General features: G+C 44.3%; 1 protein-coding gene across 5 annotated transcripts in view; it reads left to right on the top strand.

The window, feature by feature from the left end:
* The first annotated feature begins 4060 nt into the window (after positions 1 to 4060).
* Positions 4061 to 25271, top strand: part of LOC117877368 (SITS-binding protein-like) — a 74008-nt gene continuing 52797 nt past the window's right edge. Inside the window, exons 1-5 of one of the 5 annotated variants that reach the window (XM_034770440.1) lie at positions 4061 to 4450; positions 5387 to 5463; positions 8205 to 8362; positions 9079 to 9523; positions 22456 to 22627. In XM_034770440.1, the coding sequence (XP_034626331.1) occupies positions 9128 to 9523; positions 22456 to 22627 (568 nt within the window). In that variant the 5' untranslated portion in view covers positions 4061 to 4450; positions 5387 to 5463; positions 8205 to 8362; positions 9079 to 9127. The other 4 variants (XM_034770441.1, XM_034770443.1, XM_034770442.1 and 1 more) reach the window with 4 other exon arrangements.

The following is a 25271-nucleotide window of genomic DNA, read 5'->3' as shown; positions in this document are numbered from 1 at the left end:
CCAATTAAGAGGGCGGGAGCAGCATGTGGAACTATAAAGGATCAGGGAACCTGGGTACTGAAGAGGAGAGTAGGATGAGGGAGAGAGACTGTGACCGACCGATCAATCAACCTCGTGAGTGAGGGCTGCCAGAGTCAGTCGGAAAAGGCAGATGAGAGCTGCTAGAGCCAGAAAGTGTTTCGGGGGGTGAAGGCTGAAGGCAAGGAGAGCAGCAAGGGGGGGTTGCGGCTGACCTCCCCATCGTAGGGCTGGAGAGAGCTGCAGGCAGCAGCAGGAGGAGGAGCTGCTGGCTCTAAGCTGGGGAGCTGAAGCCAAGGGTTGGAGAGGGCTGAAGCCAGGGGAGCAATGCAGGGGCTTACCCACTGATGGCTCCACAATGGAGAGCTGGGGAACAGTGAGCGGGCTGGAAGAGTGAGGGGTGCTCTCCTGGTAAGGAGGTTCTCCCAGTGGAGATGCTGGGGAGTTCCTGCTGGGAAGAGCAGGGCTGCGCTCCAGCTAGAAGGATTGGGGTGGCAGTCCTGGCAGAGCAACAAAAGAGGACCAACAAGGAGCCTAGGTGTGGCAGACATGGTATGGAAGGACTCCAAGCAGAGAGGCTGGTGGGATGAGCAGAGTTGTAAACCCTATATACACTGGGTGTGGGAAATGACTGTGTTTGGGGCTGTTTAAGGACTGACTTGCATTATGGTTTGTAATAAACAGGCCCCAAGGAAGGGTATTATTGAAGCAAGAAAGCCAGGTGTAGAACTGATGAATGAAATTGTTTTTAATTGTTCACTTTATTAATGTAACTTCATAAGTAAAGTTTTATGAGTGAAACAACATTCATTCATAAAACCGGTTACCCCAATAACTGGCTAATTGACAATTAAGATGCTTGTTAAAAGCCATAGCTATTCAGCCAGTTGCCCTTGTAAATTTCACTGTCAATCCAATTCATGCTTAAATCACTGAGACTTGCACTGTTTCAGTATTGTAACTTCTGTTCACTGTTTGCCATTCACTACATTTGTCTACTTCTGTTCACTGTTTGCCATATTGTAAATTCAAACTCCATTTTACAAACGCTTACTCCATTTTGTAAGTTTGCTGTAACCTTCATTTTTGCAAAACCCTGCTGTAATCTTATTAGTTTAGTTTAGATGTGTGAATGAGGTATGTATGGATGATGGAATCAACCTCCAGTACCAGCCTGTCCTGCTAAAATAAAGTTCAAACACCAACGGCTGAAGATGCAGACAAGAGCCCTAACAAAGTAAGAAGAGTCCACCCTAAAAAGAAAAAAACTAAGGTACAATAGAAGGAACATCAAAGACAGGTCCGAGGCTGAAAATCACGTCTGCAATTAACAGGTGATCAATCATCAAACCCAGAGGCAGCATGACACAGCAAGACCCATAGACTCTGGTTTCAAACTAAAGCCTACAAAAAAGGATGGGTGAGATGAAAGACTTTTTGGAGGGTAACGTTCTGCTGCCAACATGGAAGGGCATCGGTGCATGTCCCACAAAGACCCAGCCCTTCCTTGTACCCGGCTTTCCTGGCCAATTAGCCGCCACAAGCTACGAACCCAAGCTGCGAATTCAAGTCACGAACTCAAGCTATGTTCAGGACTGGTAACTATACAGCAGCTGCAGAACAGCTGATGGATGTGTGTGTGAATAGGTAATTAGGTATTAGTTATTGGTCATAAATCAAATTGTGTTATCATAATAAATGTGGCATCTTTGTGTTACCCCCTAAAACGATCCTGTGTAGTTTTGTCTGCGTAACACAGGCATAGAGTCCTTGGGTTACCTGAGAGGCAAAACTGAGGCCGGCGTGCCTGTCATGCCACGGCCCGCCATGCAGGGCGGTCGCCTAGGGCACTAACATTTGGGGGGCGGCGACCACGGTGGCTGGATCTTCGGCCACCTCTGTTGGGGGCGGCATTTCGGGGGTGGGACCTTCCGCTGCCTAGGGCGGCAAAAAAGCTGGCGGCGCTCCTGTTGCCATGGGAGTGTTCCAAGCAGGGTCACCCTGGTACAGGGGATTGAAACTAGCAAACCTCAGCATCAGTCTTTCTGTTGCATTTGGTGGCAGACGGAGGGGAAACAAACACTGAAATGTTGAAATTTCTAGTGAACTTTCCAGGAAAAACTAGAAAATATATTTAAAATTAAAAAGGAAGCCTTTTGCAAACATGTCCAGTCTAGAGAAAAAGCCTTTGTTGTTCTTGTGCTTTCTGGTTCTTTTGTTTGTTTGACAAAAAGTTTTGCATGAAAAATATTTCAACCAGCTCAATTCCTGACCATTGCCCTGGAGCCTGAATGTGTCAGGATTTCAGCTCCCAGCTATTGCCAAATCCTTGCTATTAGGGATACAGGTCCATCAAGGCCTCCATAGATGATCAGTGGAGTTTGGGTTTGATCAAACCCAGTCATATTTTTATACAGACCATCTGGACCCATCTCCTCTCATTCATCTGCCGTGCTCCCAGTGCAGAACGTTGTTTCCCTTGCAAAAGTTGCTAATATCACAAGCACCTGAGGCTCTGATCCTGCAAATATATATATGCAGATGCCTCCCTTTACTGTCATGAGTAGTTCCACTGACATTGCCTGCATAATGAGGCCTAAGACAGGGCCTAGAAATGTTCTGCTTTAAGTGTCAGCAGCCATTTCTGGGGAAATAGAGAATCCTAAACTTGGATCTTGGCAAGTAAGTAAAGGAGAAACTGCTAGGAATGAAACTTATTTGTGCGCGTGTGTGTGTGTGCGCTTCTCTCCATAACAGAACTCAAAGCACAGCCTGCTTTGTAGGAAAGATGTGAAATGGCGGTGAGCAGGGGAAGAGAAAGTCTGGAATAGCTTCAGTGCATGTGGTAGGTTTAATTCACAGTCACGTGGCCAGATCAAATCCTACTGGTATTTCCCACTGCGGTTGGGTCATAGCTGCTGATGCTAGAGGCTGGATAACTAGGACCTTCTCCTACGCAGGTATGATGAAGTTGCACTAAGAATCGTCAGCTGAAAAGTAAAAAGGATGCAGAGGTAGCATAGGAGTAGCCTCCTAATGTGAGCCAGGCCTCTGCTAGAGTCCCTCTGGATTAAGTGATGAGCCTCATTTATCATGACTTAAATCTAATACTAGGTAACTTTATGCCTTTGATTAACCATTTTACCTCCCGTTTTTCTTTTTGCTGACTGGATTCTCTTGCATCAGGTCTGATTGCAACTGCAGGCCATTTCAAATGGATGCTACTGGCTGTATTCTGTGGGAAATAGTGTTCCCTCTTCATGGCTAGCACAGCAATCCCCTCCGGGCTAAGACAGCCAAATGTCTACCCCCCTACAAGATTGGAGCATTCTATTGGTAGGCACCAAGCCGCAATAGCAGCTACCACCCTCAAAATCAGTGCCCTGTCTGGATAGGCAGTGAGCAGGTGGTAGCCAAATGCTGGCTGAACAAAGGTGCGTCTGGAGGATCTTGCTTGTTCTGGGCCTTGTCTATCTGCAGTTGGGGTTTTGCCCAGACCGACTGGTCACATCTGGTTGGAAACTCAGTCTAGCAGCTCAGGTTTTGTCAATGACCAAAAATGGCACTTAATTATCTCCAAACTATTTGCAAATTTGTATCCTTTTCTCTAACGGTGTGTCTACACAGGCGGGTTAATCTGAAGCTATTTGATGTGCGTCAGGTAACTCCCAATAGCGTGCACGCGGAATGCCTGTTCCATTTTCAGTTCACATTGTGTGAGCACATGGTGGGATTCTCTGGGGGCGTAGCATTCTCTGGGGGTATCCCATGGTCCTTTGCATCACTGCTGAACAGCGTGCATCCTGGGATTGTTTTCACTATGAATTGTGGGAAGCCAGGTGAGTTCCATTGTTTAATTTTAAAATCCCATGTTTCTGCTGTCTCCGCCCCATACTTCCTTTCTGGGCTGGCTCACGCCATTTTCAAATTGCTGTTAGCCAGCATGGACCCAACAATGCTCCACGCCGTTATGTGGCACCCTCCTTTTCTCACGGACCCTCCTGCAGTAGATCTATATCTGCAAGACTTTTATGCTGGATGGCTGTAAGGTATTTCATTGAAGGACTATCATTGAAAACCACTCCCGGCTCTTGTAGAGCACAGCAGCACGATTGTTCAAGGGCATCCACCCACAAGCATCGCTGACACATTGGCTCTGACAGCTGCAGTAGCTGCCTGTTGCTCAGCAAGTGCATTTCAAGATATCACTGTTAGTGTTTTGAAGCCTTGGATAACACCGGACTGCTCTGCCTGAAGGATTGTGTGCTGCCGTGTCTTCTGCTGTGGGTACTAAAATCTGCAGGCTGGAACTGCTGGCCACATGATGGCATAACTTGGTAAGGCCTCTTCCATCAAAAGTCCATGACTATGGAATCGTCTCTACCTTGATACATGCAATTCTGCAATATCCTTCAGAGCCAAGCTCAAAGCTGTGAGTTTCCTTTTTAATTCATTGCTTGTGGGGTAGGGGTGAGTATCATTTCTGGAGAGGGAGGGAGTTTGTTTCTCTCTTCTCTGAGGTGTGGTTTATTTAGGATATGATACTGCATTAAAAAATGTTGGTTTCGGTTATTTTTTGGTTAAGGTGGCCAGTTGGTACTTGGCCCTGCAACCACCAAGTTCTCCCTGTGCCCACGCTGACTTATACTAGCTCTTGTTCCTCTTGTGGGCAGGCCCTCATGGTTTCTTTGCTTTTGATTGGATGCTTATCTCTATCTCTCCCCTCTGGATCTGAGGTTACTTTTTCATTGACTCAGTCTCCGTTATGGTCTGAAGCCAGTTTCCTTCCCGTAGCTGTGTCCAGCAATCCCTGTCCCCACGTTATTGTTCCAGATACTGTAAACAAAATAAGGTTTATTTGGTGTTGGATTGACAACAAAGAAAAAAAAATCACAAAATAAAAGCAATACAAATAAGATTAAAAATTAAAAATAGTTTATGCTCCATATCCTGGCCAGGTGATCTTCCATTGCTATTGCCTCCTCCGTGAATGGAGAGCCTTTGTTTTATCATCTCTCTGGGGCTGTGTACTCAGGAGTGAAGTCTTCATTAGCGCACTGAATGCGATCCTCATCCCTTAGGGCACGTGGGCAGACCGTTGCACAATCATCCATTGAAGTCAGTGGGGCTTGATGCCAGCACGGCATTCTGCCTCAGCATTGCAGATTGCAGGATCAGAGTCTGCGCTTAGATGTCAATATGCAATTATAACTGTTTCTCTGTATCTCCGCACATTTTCATTAGTTTTCCCTTTTCTCTTGATTAGAGCTGCGCGATTGCGGCAAGAAACATTTCTGTAAATATGCGTTTGGATTTCAAAATGAACTTGCTTTGACAGTGTTTGTGCCCCTTGTGTGCATACCTACAGGTTTGTTCTTCCAGACAGTGAATTTTTAAACAAATGCTACAGGACGTTTGCAGCCAGCACATATCAAATCCATAACTGTGAGTGTTTTCGCTATGCAGTGTTGGGGTAGCCGTGTCAGTCCCAGGATATTAGCTATAAGGTGGGGGAGGTAAGATCTTTTATTGGACCAACTTCTGTTGGTGAGAGAGACACAAGCTTTCGACCTACACAGAGCTCTTCTTTAGGTCCGCTCACCCAGCTTGTTTCTCTAGTATTTGCACTAAACACCTGATTCTGAGAGTTGCACTTAGCTAATCAAGGCACCGAAACATACCACATAACATGTATCCATAGGCACCGACTTCCCCTCTGCCTGGTGGTGCTCGACCCCCACCCCAGCCCTGCCCCCTTCCTGCCCCCATTCCATCCCCTTCCCCCAAGTCCCTACCCCTGCCCTGCCTCTTCTCCGCCTCCTCCCCTGAGTGGAAAGTCCTAAGCGCCTCCAAACAGCTGTTAGGCAGCGGGAGGGCAGGAAGCGCTGGGAGGATGGGGGATGCAGCACGCTGAAGGGGGAGAAGGAGGCAAGGAGGGGGAGCTTGGCTGCTGGTGGGTGCGGAGCACCCGCTAATTTTTCCCCGTGGGTACTCCAGCCCCAGAGCACTCACTGAGTCGGCACCTATGCATGTATCCAATCCAAAGAGTGCACAGTGTGAATATACACTGTTCAGTCTCCATGCACTTTTTTTAATTCCCAGCTAACTTCCATGGCTGCATGTTGGGTATTTCAAAGGAGTTTTGCTCCTTTCAAAGGATTCTTCTGAACCTCTATAAAGGGCTGTTGAATACAGACACTAGCACACTATGAAAGCTGTGATATGCTCGCTGGTGGCCACGTGGCTAACAAAATCAGCCACTTATTTGTAAAACGTGTTGAGATCGACTGATGAAAAGCACTATATCAGAGCTGGGAATTTATTGTTTAAATCAAACTGATAGGAAATGGCTTGACCAAAATAATAATATTTGAACCAACCAAATATATTCCAGGCACATCATAAACCATGTAACAACCACAGCCCTTGTCCCAAAGAGCTCAGAATCCAGGTTAAAATGAAAGAGTGATTTATTGGGCCAGATCCTCAGCAGGTGTACATTAGATTAGTTACATTGCAGCCAGCGGAGCTATGCTAATTTGCACCTTCCAAGGATCTGGCCTACAAAGTACAGAACACAGATACAGGGTGTGAGGGATGTATGAAAGCTTTGAGTATGAGGCTTTGGCTGCACTGCATAGAAAAGGTGTGTGTTTGCACTGAGATCACTAATTTGATGTCAAATCCTAGAGGAAACAAGTCACGGGGAGTTTGATGTAGCTAACCAAAGTCATCCATAGGTGGAAGCTATAAGGTTGACCTTGACTAGCTACAACGAGGTGAAAAATACAATTCCTTGTCTCCGCCAGGATTTTAGACTCTGTTAGATATCTCAATGTAAACGCAGCCTTTGCAGTGAAGACGTAGTCCAAGTTTGGAAAGATGTATTACTCATAAAGTAGCGAAGTCATCGAACACTTATTTGATTTTATTTTGTTATCTCTGGCACATCTCCAGCACTCTATCCACCTCTCAAAGTGTAAAGCACTCCATTAGAAAAGCTAAAAAAAAATTTCACTATATGCTGATTCATCAAATTTCCAGAGGCCATTTTTTCAAATAGACTCCCACAAAAAAGATTAAAGGCATTCTCTCCAACTGCCTCCTATAGTGAAAAACTTCACATAATTCACCCATCTCCAGCCTCTCCCCTTTGGAATCCCCCAGCCCCACTATGGCCCTGATCCAGGAAAGCACTTAAAGTTAAGCACATCAGTAATCCAACTGAAGTCAGTGGGACTAGTCACATGCTTAAAATTAAGTTCCCACTTAAATGCTTTGCTGGATCTGGGCCTAAATGCCTAGGAGAAGAGAGGCTTAGCAGCCTGCCTGGAAGTGAATGAATCCAGTCTCTGGTGGACCAAGCAGGGAAGTGACAGGATCTCTTGAATTCAAAGAAAATGCCCTCATATCCACTTGCATTTGTTTGAATCGATTGCTCTCAAACATGCCGGTCTCCATAGTGGCAGCATGGTGCGGGAGACAGGTGGTCCCTTAGGTAACTGGGTCCCAAATTGTGGGAATTGATAGGATAAAGCCAGCACTTGGAACTCTTCCTGGAAATGTACTGAGAATCAAAACCATCTCATTAGCAGTCACATGACATCTGTGCATTGGTGACAGCTGCTTACATGACAAGGTAACATTTGGGAAATACACCAGTTAATTTTTACCTGCCTTTAGTGAGATGAAATGAATCATGCTCTCTGTGGAAACTAGTGTGAAAGGAGAATCGGGCCTTTGAGTCCTGCAAGTGGAGATCTAGGGGGAGACTGAAATGCCCTGTGAAGAACAAATACCCGTAACATCACCCTCATATATAGCCTCTTAGTTCAAAGGAGGCCCGATTTTCCTCTCACACTGTGCAAAATAAATATAAATAACATTGTAGGCCTGGGCATGCCTCTGTTGAATAGGAAGTATGACACAGTGAGTGCGCAAAAAGATTCAGCTTTATTTCCTGGATCCAGTCATCTGAGCTGGGTCAGACTTCCGAAGATTAATAGCCCTGCATGACATGGGTCAGCGTACGTTAATGCCAGTGGTTACTGTTACAGGGAAGTGTGACTAGTACAGAGACTTCACCTAAACTGAGCAGATGTGCTAGTATCAGTGTTTCTCTTTGAGAGAAGGAAAAAAGCCAAGCAATGTTTTTACTTGGAAACAAACGCTTATTTTACATGCAGGAAACCCAACCAAGTGCCGAGCAACGAGAGTTGATCCTCTGCTGGTGTAAATCAGCATATCTCCATGGGCATCAAGGAAATTACACTGATCTACACCAGATGAGGTTTTGAATGAAATGATGCTTTACAGACAGCTTCCAGTTTTTACTACGCAACAGGTAGATGAATCTAACTCTTATATTTGGCGGAGGAAGGGCTAAAAGAACTTTTACCTGAGTGACTTGCACTTTTGGGGAATCCCATTCACACTCTTCTCTTTATAATCAGCAAATATCCGCTGTGATCTTCTCTGCACAACATGTCCCCTTAACGCTGCATTGCAAGCCTGAACCCAAAGCTGCGTGGAGACTTGAATGCTGCATTTTCCCTATACAGCTGCTGCTGCTGCCCACTCCCCCCTCCTTTACTCCCAATCTAATGGTTATACAGGATCCAAGCTTTTCAATGCATGTTTGTCTCTATAGGACCACAGACAGTGTTCCTGATTAGGCACAGTCTGGCATGCCAGAGAAACGTCACAGCTCAAGCACCTGGGACAAATCTGGCAGGGGGGATGGATCTGACACCACACGTTTACAGCTATATTTTGCAGGCACTCTCCCTTTCTACAGCTAGTGCACTGCTGACTAGAATAACTTCCCCTTTAGCAACATGTGCTGAGTGGTGGAGAAAGCTTTGAGAAGTGGTTTTACTTGTTTTTATTTCTGGGAGGGGGAAGTTGTGAAGTTATTTTTGGAGAGGAGGGGAAATAACCAAAGTTAAAGAGAGCTTCCCAGCAGGTTCCGAAAGAGAGAGCTCCGTGTCCTGAAGCAGAAGCATTTCCTTGCGAGATTGCTTTAATAATTTTGTGTAAAATGCCCCATGCTCGTCCCAGGAACCAGAGTCCGATCCCAGAGGTGAGGTGGGACTCTGGTCTCAAGGAGATGAATGAGACCTGGAAGGGAGCTGTTGCCTGCCTCGGGGTGGCTGTCTTCTTTGTGATGACCATCGGGATTATTTACTGGCAAGTGGTGGACCAGCCAAACAAGAACTGGATCTTGAGAGGGAGCACCAGTGGTCTCATCTGGGAGCGAAGGTCTCACTCCCTCGTCCTGCAGACCCTGAGCGAGGAGAAGACCCTGGTGGAGATCGCTGTGGGCAACTTCCCAGACATAGAGCAGCCCTTTGTGAAGAACTTGTGCTGGCTCAACAAGACGGAGTTCTGCTATACCTGGGATGCGACGGCGGATCTGGAGATCTCCCTTGAACCTGGTCCTTCCGCCGGCACAGAGTGCTACACGATAAACTGGACTCCTCTGCACTGCAAGATTACACTAAAGGTAATGGGGATTTGGTTTAGTTATAAAACAAAGGTGGTGTTTTATTAATGCACTCTGGTGCTTTCTGGGCCAAATCCTCAGCTGGTATAAATCAGCATAGCTCCAGTGAAGTCAATGGAGCCACACCAATTTACATCAGTGGAGGATCTGCCTTACATATTTATTATAATTAAAAATAAATAAAATAAAATAAAATAAAAAAAAACCCATTAAGCTTGTCCTGCTGAGAGGGCTGGAAGAGAGAGGGAGTGTGCTTACTTTTTGTGGAAGGCACCTGGACCACACAATGATGGGGTGATCATACAAAATCCTAGACAGATGGGTGCTCCAAAGCACTCTGGGTGTGCTATTGTCACCATTAAAAATACACTAATAATACTCAACCAGTCACTGCAGCTACCTCCTCATAGTGCTATAGTGTTAACTAGAGGGCAGGAAAGCCACATTTAGATAGAGACTGAATACATACATATATACACCAACACACACAAAATAACAATGGTGTTTAAAACCAAAAAGCTAGAAAAGGTTATTCCTAAACAGTCACGATAGATTTATTCCAATGGCGCCGGTGGGAGAACGGCAGCACCCTCCTTCCTCTGTTTGTAACTAAAAAGAACTTATGTAAAATAAATACCCACCGCATATTTGCACTGGCACTGAAATCTCCTGGCTGTACCAGGTTTCAGAACTTGCTTCTCTGTCTATGCTAAAAGTTGGGGAACTTCCTCTTGTGTTCCCTCAGTTTGTGTGATGCTCTTGCGACTTACAGAGCACTTAAGAGTATTTTGTTATACAATATTTAGGAAAGGGAAGAATGAATCAACTTGTCTGTATCTGAGCACGGCACTTTCCTTTCTCCTGATAGATCAGGTGTCAGCACTGAGAACATTAATAAAATCTGATTTTTTTTTCCTGATCTATACATTGTCTAGATATCGACATCTCTGCTCTCTGTACAGTAAATTCACATTTAAAACACACTTTGCTTTGGAGAAATTTTTGAATGTAATCGGTGAGTGTTGCCTACGTGCATGATTTGTTTTAGATCTATACTGCCAAGGTGATGAGTAGGATAGAGTTGATCATTTTCCAAGTAAAAATCAAAAACGGTTGGAAAATATGTGGGGAAAGTCAGAAACAGGGAGTGGGCCAGAGTCTCAGCTGGTAGAAATCAGCTACTGAAGTCAATTGAGCTATACTGATTTACATCAGTGGAGGATCTTTATTTTAAAACTCTGGGCCAAATTCCTCCACCTTAGTGAAACATTCAATTTGAGGACTGGAGTGGATTGGCCTTGCTTTTCAATAGAATTTGTCCCTCACTAGCACCCAAATAAAAAATATTTTACAATGTAGTTAAACCATTACCGAGTTCAGAAATTTTGCTTGACATTTAGGATCAGTCTCAAAGGGACCCCATAGGAACCTGAGCCATGAATACGCATTTCATATTATCAGAAGACAAAGAATTCTCTTGTAGATTTGAATCAATCAGAATAAGACAGGACTCCGACACACATAGGTGTTTCAAAAAAGTTAGGAAACAGGAGTCTGATCCTTCACGATGCTGAGAGCCCACAACTCCTGCTGACTTCAGGGGAAGGTGAAACTCCTCAGACATTTACAGGTTCAAATCCAGGCCAGTGGGGAGGAGGGGGTGAATGTGTTTATAAAAGGTGAAAGGGATTAAGCTGGGTGAGATGAGCAGGGTCTCTAACTTGCAGCAACAGAGCAAGTCAGAGAGGAGAAAATGAAAAGGAAATAAAAGGCTTTTCGGAAACAATCCAGCAAATTAGCTGGCTGTAGATGTCCTTTTATCAGAACATAGGCTAAATCATAAATGTTGTTGCTGGCTGGCTGGCTCGCTTTTACAGTTGTACTGAAGATCTGCCCCAGATTGTCTCCATGTGCTTAGAAGTTTACACCAGAAAACAAAAATAAGTCCCCCTAACAGTTAAAGCCATTTATTGATGCACTGTGTGACACCAATAAATCCTCTCTCTCTGCTGAGCGATAGAAACAATCCTGTGACACGTGGTTCTATGTCTTGTTTTGACTGCATTCCATAGTTACACATATAGGGCCAGATCCTCAGCTAGTGTCAGTTAATGTGACTCCATTGACTTATTCAGTTTGCACCAGCTAAGGATCAGGCCCAGATATGTTAAAGTAATCTATGGCTGGCTTTGAGTCACAGTTGTTTGGCAGGTAGCGCCTGTTTTTCATGGACTCAGCTGTTCCTTTGTAACGCTAAATACAAACTGAAATAGCCCACTTGAAATAGCTGAATTTCCCTCCCCAGGACCCCAATTCTGCATGAATCACTGCACAGAGTTAGGAGCTGGTCATTCTTTTTAGTAGTTGAGGGTGTAAGTCAGACTAGCTGCTAATGCTTAAACAACCAGAAATCCCCATTCCCCCTTGAAATACGTCTGGGCTTTCGCGGAGGCACCCAAGAGGCCTTGTTCTAATTGCCAGAGATTTGAAGTCATGTGGGAGGTTAAGTCTCGCTGATCCTGCTGCTTGGCAAAAAGGAAAGGTTTAGAAAGAGCAGAGGCAACAAGAGCATTTGAACCGAAATAATATAATTGATTGTATTTAGGTGGTTTAGGAAACCAGGAGGCAAGGGGGGAAAAGCCACGTAACTCTTGATACTTTCCAGGTTTGTCTTTGTTTTGTATTATGGAGTGGCAGGAGCTTGTTGAAAAATATTCTTAGCGGTTTTTTTGGTTCATCATGTCACCAAAACACCCTGACCTGGAATCTCCAAATTTGTTTTGCTTGCCTTGCTGAGGAGAGGCACCGTTGTTAGTAGTGGGGGACCTTGGTACAATTTTTGGGAGGGAAATTTAGTGGAGGAAATACATATACATATATTATGGCGGCATCAATAGGGACTCGATAGTTAAGGATGCATTGAGATTTGCACTTGGAGTAGGGTGTAAAGACTCATGTTTTACACTTTAGTGACTGAAATGGTTTTCAAGTTCAATACAGTAACTTCAGAAAACTGAATTTTCGTAATATTTGTTTAAAATATTTAGCAGCTTTTGCAAAGGAAACATTTTAAAACTATCTCTTCTTGGATTTCCTCCTGGCAGCCTGTCCAGTCTCTTATATTACCTTCCTGAAGCTAAAGAACCAGTCACCAGAAACTCAAAACTTCTCTCTCTCACACACAAACTATGTTAAAAGAACGTTATTTAGATTGCAATGTTAAGCACCATTAGGAAAACCATGTATGATTGCTCATGCAACCGTAATTACTGGCTCAGTAGGCATCCATTCTGTGCGCAGAATAATGCAGGCTCCTACAGATATAATAGTAAGATTGTGTAAAGACCATACCATAATGCATACCTGAATTATGGTTGTAATCCTAAATCTGGCACTTCCTAACTTTCAGGTGCTTGACTCTTCAACATTACCTCACCCACCTTGTACCTTTCAAAATAATGTTATGTCTTTTACTGGACCAACTTCTGTTGGTGAAAGTCTCCCACCAACAGAAGTTGGTCCAATAAAAGACATTACCTCACCCACTTTGTCTCTTTCTTATCCTGGGACCACCATGGCTACAACAATACTGCATACGTTCTTTTAAAGCAGCTTTTTGTGTGTAATTGAGCAATAGTGTGTGTGGGGGGGAGGGCTTAGGGTAAAAACAGATTCTGTTACATGCAACTATAACAACTCGCCCAATCATGGATCGTCAACAGGATCTGAATCCCGAGCCTTCAGCATTGTTGAACGGACTGCTGCTACGTGAGCTACAGGACCAACATTAGTGAGTGGTAGGAGAAGGCTGTTATGTGGGAAGGTGGGAGGAGATTGGATTGCTGAGTCCAGGTGCTAGATCCAGGAAGAAGCCCATTCCAGCTTGGCTCTTGCTCTCCCCAACCTCCAGAGTCAGGGGAGCTCCTGCCCCACGTCTTGCCCCCGGAATGGGGGGTTGGTGTCTGGTGCCATTTGAAGGATTTGAGAATTTGGGTGTTGCCGTGTGTGTGTGTCTCTCTCTCTCTCTCTCTCTCTCTCTCCTTGCCTAGTAAGGGAGCCGAGTTTCTGCTCCATGCGGTACCCTGGGGTATAAGTGTGTGTGTGTGTGTAAACAGGCCACTGGGGCCATGTGCTGGTTCCAGGGACTTATAGGTGAGTAGAGCCTGGATGGGCACTCTTCTCCCCACACTCTGCTTTGGCTATTTTGGCAGCTGCCTGCCATGGCCCTGGCTTGAGCCCACCCTTGGCGTGTTCAGCCATTTGGGCAGGCTGCCAAAAGTTCCCTGAGGGATGCAAGCGAGAAAAGGGAAACGGTGATTTAAAATCTACAGTTGCATATATCTCAGCCAAACCTGAATGGAATTTCCTAGGAGAAAGAAAAGGCACTTCTGTAGCCCAAGGGGATCTCCCCGGCTGAATATCAAAGGCCTATTACAAAGAATGTAGGTTTGAGAGCTTCTCAGAGAAAAGGTCACAACAATCTTTTCTAATAGGAAGCGGTAGGCAAACTAGGCTTACTGCTCGCTCCCCCCATAATATATATTCTCATAACGTAGCAAGGATGGGCCTGAGATGTTAGAAGAATATATATGTTGCTAGCATGGTTTCAGCTGTTGTATGGACAGGGCTTAAATGTACCAAGTAGCACATGAGATTCTGTACATAGTGTAAAAAGAACAGGAGTACTTGTGGCACCTTAGAGACTAACAAATTTATTTGAGCATAAGCTTTTGTGGGCTACAGCCCACTTCTTCGGATGCATAGAATGGAATATATATTGAGGATATATATATATATACACACATACAGAGAGCATGAAAAGGTGGGAGTTGTCTTACCAACTCTGAGAGGCCAATTAAATAAGAGAAAAAAACTTTTGAAGTGATAATCAAGATAGCCCAGTACAGACAGTTTGATAAGAAGTGTGAGAATACTTACAAGGGGAGATAGATTCAATGTGTGTAATGGCTCAGCCATTCCCAGTCCCTATTCAAGCCTAAATTGATTGTATCTAATTTGCATATCAATTCCAGCTCAGCAGTTTCTTGTTGGAGCCTGTTTTTGAAGCTTTTCTGTTGCAAAATTGCCACTTCTTATCAAACTGTCTGTACTGGGCTATCTTGATTATCACTTCAAAAGTTTTTTTCTCTTACTTAATTGGCCTCTCAGAGTTGGTAAGTCAACTCCCACCTTTTCATGCTCTCTATATGTGTGTATATATCTCCTCAATATATGTTCCATTCTATGCATCCGAAGAAGTGGGCTGTAGCTCACGAAAGCTTATGCTCAAATAAATTTGTTAGTCTCTAAGGTGCCACAAGTACTCCTGTTCTTTTTGCGGATACAGACTAACACGGCTGCTACTCTGAAACCTGTACATAGTGTATAGACCCTAATTTACAGTGCCTTGAATAAGAACTGCAGTGGGCTGTAGAGGCTCCTACGCAGTTGCTACAGGAATTTTTTGGACGGGACCTGTGTATCACATGAGCAGGCTCAAAGCATTCCTTGCACCCTGCAGAAAGTTAGAGCAGTTGGGCTTTGTGAGTGTGAAGGATGCAAACACACACCCTAGCTGGAGCCAGAGCATTGAGCCGCAGAGTAATAATCCCTTCAGCCCACTCCGTGCGGCTGCTTCCCCAGCCTACACTACTGCAACCTCTCGGTGCCACTTGCACAGGGCATTTAGGACAATTGAATTTATGTAACTAAGGATCCTGTGGCCTTTTCTCTAACCTATCCCCACCCCATGCAGGACTGCCACATCAATTTCCCCCTCCCTCCATGTGACACAGGAGGTGCAGAAGCTCCTTTGCATGATAATTCTGCTGAAGCAGCACATCTCCTGGCCAGGAGTCCTCTCCAGCGAGCTGTGACACTTCTTTGGTGACACTGCCCAGCTGCAGAAACCCCAGTGGCTGGGAGGACACGGCTGCAGCCTGCTTATGGAGGATGTTCTGACACCCGTTCCCCTGATATTTAGTTAGCAGAAGCCAACGTAATCCAGGACTAGAACTAGCTCCTTTGTAGTCCAGTGGAGAGGCCAAGCAGCACGGGGAAGATGTTGCTTTGATCAGTTCTTTTGGTTATGAAATAAAACAGTCAGCTGTGTATTTAATATGAAACATACAGAGTTGTGCTTACCTTGTGCTAAAGTCATAAAGCAAGCACGGCCTGCCCTCTTGTAGCATTTTGGATGCTAGAGAAAACAGGAGAGACTTTCAAGTTCTGAGGAAGAAAGTCCTTTTCAAGTCAGGGATTACAATAAGAGCAGTAAATAGCCAACGTTAGGATTATCCTCAGAGTTATTTATTGCATGAGGTCTGCCTGGAAACCTTATGGCAAGATCAGTAAGCCTATGGTATCGTGCTAAGCACAGCTTACATAGTTACTGGATTGAGGGAGAGCCAAATTCCCTGCTGTCATAAATTGATATAGCTCCATTGAATCTGGTCCAGCCCTTATGGGAAAGAACATTCTATCAGTAACCCAGTGTTTGGCAAATATGGGGTCAGCTCCTGCTCCCATTGACTTCTACAGAAGCAGGAGTAAATCCACAGTTAGCTGAGTGGAGACTTGAGGAACATGTTCCAGTTGAGGATGGCTACATTGGAAGGTTCAGCTCTGTGGTCACATAGATTGTTACAGCATTAACCCTTTGGGATATTTTAAAATATGGAGATGGAAAACAGTGCTTGCTATTATAAACAGCTGGGGGCCAAATTCTGCCTACACTTTCACCACTGTAAATCTAGAGTAGCTCAGATGTCACTGGAGTTCCTCTAGACTTAAGCTGATGTAACTGAGGGCAGAATTTGTCCTGCTGTCTTCACAGCCCCTTGGAATTTGGGTCTCCAGAATGAAAGGTACCATATATTAAATGTACAGCAAAGCATCCTTGATTACTACTAATTTACTAGAAGCAGAACTGAAATCAGATCCGATCATTTTGAAAGGACTTAAATATTTAGGCACAGGTCCTGTGTCCACAAATATCACTAGAATCTAGGAATAAATGTCTGTCCCGATCTGTGAGTGGAAGCTTCTGAAATGTGAGACTATCTGGTCTCAAGGCCAACAATGAGCTCCAACACAGACCAGGGTCTGAATCACTTGCCCCAAAGCTGCAAGTTTACCTGAAAACAGCTAATTTACAGTGCCTTGAACGGAAGTGTGCTTGTCTCTAGCACTCAGATGCTCAACTCCCAATGGGGTCTAAACCCAGATAAATCCGTTTTACCCTGTATAAAGCTTATGCAAAGTAAACTCATAAATTGTTTGCCCTCTATAACACTGATAGAGAGAGATGCACAGTTGTTTGCTCCCCCAGGTATTAATACATACTCTGAGTAAATTACTAAATAAAAAGTGATTTTATTAAATACAGACAGTAGGATTTAAGTGGTTCCAAGTAGTAACGGACAGAACAAAGTAAGTCACCAAGTAAAATAAAATAAAATGTGCAAATCTAAGTCTAATCAAACTAAATATAGGTAAGTTCCTCACCAGTTCCAGAATGCTCCCTTTTACAGGCTAATCTCCTTTTAACCTGGGTCCAGCAATCACTCACACCCCCTGTAGTTACTGTTGTTTATTTCAGTTCCCTTCAAGTATGGTGGGGGGGGGGGGGGAGGAAGGGGAAGGGGGCGGAGAGGCTCCTTCCTTAGCTAGCTGAAGACAAAATGGAGGGGTCTCCCACGGATTTAAATAGACTCTCTCTTGTGGGTGGAGACCTCCCCTCCTCCCTCCTATGCAAAGTCCAGCTCCAAGATGGAGTTCTGGAGTCACCTGGGTAAGTCACATGTCCCTGCATGACTCAGTCTTTACAGGCTGAAGCCATTGTCCACATGGTATCTTGCATGTCTCCAGGAAGACTTCTTATGTGGAATGGAGCATTCCAAGATGCATTGTTCTCCAAGTACTTGTGGCACCTTAGAGACTAACAAATTTATTAGAGCATAAGCTTTCGTGGACTACAGCCCACTTCTTCGGATGCATATAGAATGGAACATATATTGAGGAGATATATATACACACATACAATCTCCTCAATATATGTTCCATTCTATATGCATCCGAAGAAGTGGGCTGTAGTCCACGAAAGCTTATGCTCTAATAAATTTGTTAGTCTCTAAGGTGCCACAAGTACTCCTGTTCTTTTTGCGGATACAGACTAACACGGCTGCTACTCGGAAACCTGTTCCCCAAGTGTTTCCTGATCAGGTACTTAACCTGGCAAATTCCTTCCTCAAGAAACTGATCAAATGCCTCACAAAGCTTACTTAGAAATCAAGCAAGCATACAGCCCATATTCTTAACCTCAAGTAGAAAATGATATATATGTACAAATAGGATGAATAGATATAGTAGACCATAACCTTTACGGAGATATATTACATGGCACAGGCAGCACAAAACATATTCCAGTTATGTCATACATATATTTATAAGCACCCCCCCCCCATAAAGCCTTATGGGGTACACTGTCACAGTGATAATATATGATAATGTGTTGTGCTATAAAGTAATGTAAGAATACTAGATCAGACCAGTGATCTGTCTACTCCGGTAATCTCTTTCTGAGAGTGGTCAGCACCAGCTGCTTCAGAGGAAGGTGCAAGAAACTGCAGGTGGTAGTTAAGGGATAACCTGCCCCCCAGGAATGGACATTCTAACACCCTGCCCCACTGCACCCCATTCCCAGAAGTTGGTTTATGCCCTGAAGCAAGGGGGTTTGTATCCTATCTGAAACTGTTGTTTTGTTTTTGTGTTGTTCACTATTGTAACCTTGGATAGTCTTGTTGTGAGTATAAATGTATAATCCTGCTAAGCTCTGGGCCTTAGTGATAATTTTGTTGCAGTGAGTGCCACATGTTGAGTGTTTGGATAAGTAATATTTCCTTTTAACTGTTTGGAATTTGTCACTTTTCACTTCCATTGCCTGTCCATTTGAAGGGTTCTATTCGCAGAAGTTTGGGATGACTACGTTGTTTAGATATACTAGACATATTTGGCAGAAACTGTTTTAGAAATATTTTCTAGGTGTTTTGTTTTAAATGGAGGCACTAATTTCCAAATGCTACCACCTAAGGGAATTCATTTTTTTGTGACTTTCTTGCAGTGGACTAGTGCCTATTGCAAAACTCAAGAAACGGTGGTAGATATTTGAGAAATTATTCACAGGCAGATCATAAATGTCAAGGCAGCCCACTGGATAAAGTACATCTGTGCCATTTTATACCTCAGCGTGTGTTTCATTTAATTATTGTTTTATAAAGAACATTACTGGAGGGATAGAAAAAGCTAGAGAGAGGGAATAAAACCTAACCAAGGTTGAATGGTGGTTTTTCGTCTTTAATGAACAGCTCATCTCTAGAGCCTCCCTGAGTGGTTTTACTGTTCTTCATGTTCCCCTTCCTCCTTTGGCCAGGCCCAGAGGATGGTATATTCACAGCTTTTCTTTTCCCCATTTGGTCCCTTCCTTGTCCATGTTCTTTATGGCTATCAACATGTCCCATGTTAAAACAATTGAAAACAAGTTACCTGATAGATATGAAAGCATTCTTAATTCTCCATTAACAACTATTAGGGAAATGTTTCTAATGGGGGTCCCCTATGGATTGGTTCTCAGCCCAATGCTACTCAATATTTTTTTGTCAGTTATCTGGAAGAAAATATAAAATTATCGCTGATAAAGTTTGTGGACGATGCAGACTGAACTCCCAGGCGGATGCTGGAATACACAATATGTATAAAGGGGTAGGTACTGAATAGGAGTAGGGAGGTGGTGTTACCATTGTGTACAGCATTGGTGAGACCACCCTTGGCATATGGTGTTCAGTTCCAATGTCTACATTTTAAATAGCATATTGAAAAGCTGGAGAGAGTTTAGAGAAAAGCTACAAGAATGGTTTGTGGTCTATAAAACATTCCTTATGATGAGAGAGACTTAAGATAAATAGATTGAGTGTATCAAAGAGAAGGTTAACAGGTGACTTGATCTGCACAGGGAAAAGATATCTGGTACTACAGGGCTCTTTAATCTAGCAGACAAATGCATAACAGCTGGAAATTGAAGTCAGCAAAGTTCAGACTGGAAATAAGATGCACATTTTTAACAGTGAAGGCAATTAACCATTGGAACAGATTACCAAGGAATGTGGTAAATTCTCCATCATTTGGCATCTTTAAATCAAGACCGAATGTTATTCTAAAACAGAGGTGGGCAAACTATGGCCCACAGGACCGTCCTGCCCGGCCTTTGAGCTCCCGGCCACGGAGGCTAGCCCCCGGCCCCTTCCCTGCTGTCCCCCCTCCCCCGCAGCCTCAGCTCGCCGTGCTGCCAGCGCTCTGGGCAGCATGGCTGGCTCCGGCCGGGCGGCGCAACTGCCAGTCCTGGTGCTCTGAGCAGCATGGTAAGGGAGTGGGGGGTTGGATAAGGGGCAGGGGGTCCTGGGGGGTAGGGAGCAGGGGGTGGCTGGATAGGCGTGGGAGTCCCGGGGGGCCTGTCAGGGGGTGGGGGTGTGGATAGGGGTTGGGGCAGTCAGGGGACAGGGAGCGGGGGAGGGGGTTGGGAGGGGATGGGGTCCCAGCAGGGGGCAGTCAGGGGACAAGGAGCAGGGAGGGTTGGGATGGGTTGGGGGTTCTGAGGGGGGCAGTCAGGGGACGGGAAGTGGGAAGGGGCAGATAGGGGGTGGGGGGCCAGGCTGTTTGGGGAGGCACAGCCTTCCCTACCCGGCCCTCCATCCAGTTTTGGAACCCCAATGTGGCCCTCAGGCCAAAAAGTTTGCTCCCCCTGTTCTAAAAGATACATTCTAGTTCAACCACAAGTTATTGGGCTCAGTGAAGGAACCACTGGGTGAAATTTGATGCATGTGATTATCATAATGGTCCTGTGATGCAGGGTGGTCTCGCAGTGCTTGGAGCACTAGCACACTCTTCCCCATTATGGTTCCAAGTCCGTGGGTTGGCCGTAGCAGCTAGTGGCTCAAGGCTGTAGATTGCTGGTAGGGGAACCCAGGCCCTCCCTCTCCACCAGGCTCCAACCCAGGGCCCTGGGGCTGGCAGTTTAGGTGTGCAGCAAAGGCAAAGGTATCACCAAGACTGCTCCTTGGGTCACTTCCTACTACATCCCTGTCTCTCTAGAGGCCTAGTAGTTGCCTGGCTATTGACTTGCAATGCATACTCAACTGAAAGGAGTCCGGAGGTTCTTCCTCCTCACTCACAGGCAGGCGCTCTGCTGTCTCTCCACTGGGAGCCTGCATCTCCCAATTGAGGTCTGCTCCAGATGGCATTGGACTCTTTCTGTATCCCCGCAGGAGCTACCAGAACAGCTCTGCTCACTGGCACTGACCTCCCTGACTGAGCTATGCTGTGCCTTTTTAAACTCCACCTCTATTGCGAGCACCTCCAGCAAATATGTCTGGACCGAGCCTCCTAGGCTCAGATCTGCTCTTTAACCCTCTGTTCCTCAGTGTGGGGTTTGTACACTACAGCACCTTCTAGCCTTAAAAATCTATTACTCTTATTTCCAGAATCTCTAAATCAGGTTTATGCTTTGATGCACTGCTATTGAGAGCTTCTTATTTATTTATTTATTTATTTATTTTTAAAATCTAGACTGGTAGGTTATTGTTTTCCTGAAAGGACTGCATTTTAATTTTTTTAAAATAAAGGTTACTAGTTTGGGTCAGAACATTAGCGGCTAAAGTTAAAGTTGCAGTTCTGCGCTCGGTCTCTCTCTCTCTCTCTCTCTCCAGTATATAGACCACAGCTGGTCAAAAAGTTCTGTCAGCTTTTAGATAGAAAGCTGCTTTTTGATTAAATGGAAATTCCAACACAAACCCCCCTAATTTCATCAAAAATTTGAGTTTTTGTAAAAATAAATATAAAAACTCACTTTTCAGTTGCCAAAAATCTGAATAACATCCAGATTTGGGTTTTTTTGTATTAAAACAATATTTTGTCAGTGTTTTTTTGGGGGGGATATTTCCTGGTCAGCTTTAATATAGATAATAAAATACACAATGAACAATAGTTGTAATGCTTTTGCTGTATCTATAGAAGTGCAAACCATCAAAATTCAATAGGGTAAGGAAGCTGGACCAAAATTTCCCTCTCAAGTCCACGTGGTAGTAGATATCTGCGTTGATATTCCACTTTCACTGCATGTGTGGAGCTCCCCAGAAGAGTTCTGGAGACAAGATCCATTGAAAGGATTTAAAGGAAAGTATCGCCTTTAGTTTTTGATTAATAAGAAGTAGATACTTTTTAAGACATGTAATGTATAGAGTATCTGAGATAATAGAATAACAGTGTTGCCAACTCTTGTGATTTTACTGAGTCTTGCTATTGCTTGATGTTAATAAATCTCCAGCTCCTGGAGTCAAGTGATTATGCAGAATTTCAGCTTTCATTTATGAAAAAAATTCTGGCCCTCATGGTTGTGGATAAACATTTGTCACATTTTGAAGTTTAAGTTAAAAGCTCAGATACAGGAAGACTAAAATTGATATATATCTTTTTAAAATCTCATGGATTTTTAAGGACGGTCTCATGATTATTGAATATTTGGGGCTGTCAACACCGGTAGTATTGTGCATTTGCAGAGCAGTCTGCCTCAAAGCATTGGGAAAACATTCACTTGTTAATCCTCACAGCATCCAGTGAGGGAAATGTCATTAACCTGAAGGCTACCAGTGGGGAAGCTTGAGACACGGAGGTTCTGACTTTCCAAAGGCCCCCATAGTGAGTCACTGGCACAGAGTTCCTTGCTTAATCCACTTAAACCTGTTCCCTTTCTAAGCACATAATGTAAAGAGCCCTCTCTCACTTCTTCATTACCCCATGTATGTATTATCCTGTGTACCAGTCCCTGGCACAAAGAGTTTTCTGTCTTCATTTCTAACAGAACTCTCTGTGTTTGGTTGCAGGATTGTTTTTCAATGACTAATGTCTCCTGGTACGGAGGAGCAAGCATCAGAGCCCAGCGCTGGCCTTTGAACAATGTGAATACAAAGTCCCAGCCATTTGTTATCAGCAACCTCACCAAAAATCCCACCGGCTATGGATCTGTCTTAGAAAAATACTTTTTGGGATCAACGGGTAAGAAGAGTTACTTTGCTGTGATTTCTCATTGTTGCTGACACGAACTGTGACGGGTTAGATCACAGAAACCCCCTTGGGAACTGCCAACCGATGTGCCAAGACTACTTTTGCCCCTGCTTTCCCTGTCAGCCTGGGACTCCAGCACTCTGTCTTGCTGAGCCAGACACGCCCGTCTGCTCCAACACAGACCCAGAATCTGAATTACTTGCCCAAAACAGCTGCAGGCTTAACTGAAAGCAACTTACAGAAGTGTTCCTGCCTTTAACACTCAGATGCCCAACTCCCAGTGGGTTCTAAACCCAAATAAATCCATTTTACCCTGTATAAAGCTTATACAGGGTAAACTCATAAATTGTTCACCCTCTATAACACTGAGAGAGAGAGAGATGCACAGCTGTTCCCCCCCCCCAGGTATTAACACATACTCTGAGTTAATTAATAAGTAAAAAGTGATTTTATTAAATACAGAAAGTAGGATTTAAGTGGTTCCAAGTAGAAACAGACAGAACAAAGTGAATTACCCAGCAAAATAAAATAAAACACGCAAGTCTATGTCTAATACAGTAAAAAACTGAATACAGATAAGAACTCACCCTCAGAGATGTTTCAATATGTTTCTTTCACAGACTGGATGCCTTCCTAGTCTGGGCATAGTCCTTTCCCCAGGTACAGCCCTTGTTCCAGCTCAGGTGGTAGCTAGGGGCTTTCTCATGATGGCTCCTCTACTTTGTTTTGTTCCACCCATTTATATATCTTATGCGTAAGGCAGGAAACCTTTGTTCCTCTGGGTTTCCATCCCCCAACCCCCTTCTCAATGGAAAAGCACCAGGTTAAAGATGGATTCCAGTTCAGGTGACATGATCACGTCACTGTAAGACCCCAAGCCTGACTCACAGGAAGGCTTCCCTGCAAATAGAGCCATCCACAGTCAATTGTCCTGGTTGATGGGAGCCATCAAGATTCCAAACCACCGTTAATTGCCCACACTTTGCATAATTACAATAGGTCCTCAGAGTTATATTTCATATTTCTAGTTTTAGATACAAGTGATACATGTATAGAAATAGGATGAACACACTCAGTAGATTATAAGCTTTGTAATGATACCTTATAAGAGACCTTTTGCATGAAGCATATTCCAGTTACATTATATTCACTCATTAGCATATTTTTATAAAATCATATAGACTGCAGCATCACACTAACTAGCTAACCCACATCTTTGGATGTTAGGAATCCTAACTTAGGATATAGTTTTACTGATAGAAGGAGTGTTGTCTTGGAGCATTGGCATTCTCCTAATGTGGAACTTGAACCAAAGAACTTGTGCCCCAGAGGTGAAAGTGCCATCAGCATCTGCCCCTCCATTGATTTACTGGTGTCTATGAGCATGTAGCAAATTAGCCAAATTGCATGCCCTATCTTTTCTCTTCACACTTTGTTAATTTGAAACATTCACTGCTGCAAGAGGTCCCTGTGACTGGATTTTGAAAAGGACTGGATAATTTTATGGCACTGTTATCTCTAGACTCTAGTAGTTATGCACATTCAGAGAATAAAGGATAATCAGATCTCATGTCTCAGGGTGTAAAATGATCATCTGCAAGATCCCAATTCCAAAATACCACACTGCACAACTGGTTAGGAGTTTATCCCTTCCTTTGAAGGGTCAGGTACTGGCACTGCCAAAAGCAAGATATCGGACTACATGCGCCAGTGATCTGCCCTGGCAGAGAAATCTTCTATTTATTCTTTTCAATGCATGCTGACCTGACAATATCATTCACTGAGGGCAACTCTGAGATACAGTACTAGAAAAGCCCTTGGCAGCTGGCAGCTAGCACTATGTATCATTGCCGGGCACATGGCATGTGTGCTTAGGTCTTTAGTGGCATACGTTACTGAAAGTCACAGATAACTATTTCAGCTGCTACTTTGTCTGTAGAATCCATTGTGGAAATTCTTCTCCTTCCATTCCTGCAGAGCGCTAGCAGAACAGATTAAATGGTGCCTCAGGAGGATGTGCATGGAAACTCAGGAGAGGTTTTTTTCCTCAGTCATAAGCACAATTCCTTAAACATGCTCCCTGAAGGGCTGAGTTTCCACTGCCTCACACCTTGGGTAGACAAGACAGTTACCTCTGTGTAGAGCAGATGTAGAGATGCTGCCATTCTGATGACAGGGTACATCTACACTGCAGCTGAGGGTATAATTTCCAGCTCAGGTAGATACACATACACTAAGCTAGCACACTAAAAATAGCAGTGTAACTGGGATGGGAAAGGTGGTGCAATAGGCGAGCTGCCCGAGTCGGTACCTTTGCACAGGTACCTACTCCTCCATGTCTGTCTCTGCCAGCTAACAAGCTACATGCAATTAGAAGTGTCATTTGAGGAATAGACCTGGAATACCTGGTGCAGCTGCAGTTACATGCAGCCCTTTATAGGGACAGTCCCAGTTTTTGGGTCTTTTTCTTATATAGGCTCCTAATACCCCTCACCACCGTCCTGATTTTTCACACTTGCTGTCTGGTCACCTTATGCCAATCCTTCTGCTCTTACTCCTCAGCCTGTCTGTTCCTTCCCTCATTATTCCAGCTTCCAAACATAGCCCATGATGCTTCCTTTCTCCCCCTGAGGCT

This window comes from Trachemys scripta, chromosome 4, assembly GCF_013100865.1.
Source record: "Trachemys scripta elegans isolate TJP31775 chromosome 4, CAS_Tse_1.0, whole genome shotgun sequence".
Taxonomy (NCBI): domain Eukaryota; kingdom Metazoa; phylum Chordata; order Testudines; family Emydidae; genus Trachemys; species Trachemys scripta.
The sequence above is the reverse complement of the archived record's forward strand: the minus strand, read 5'-3'. Positions and strand labels throughout refer to the sequence as shown.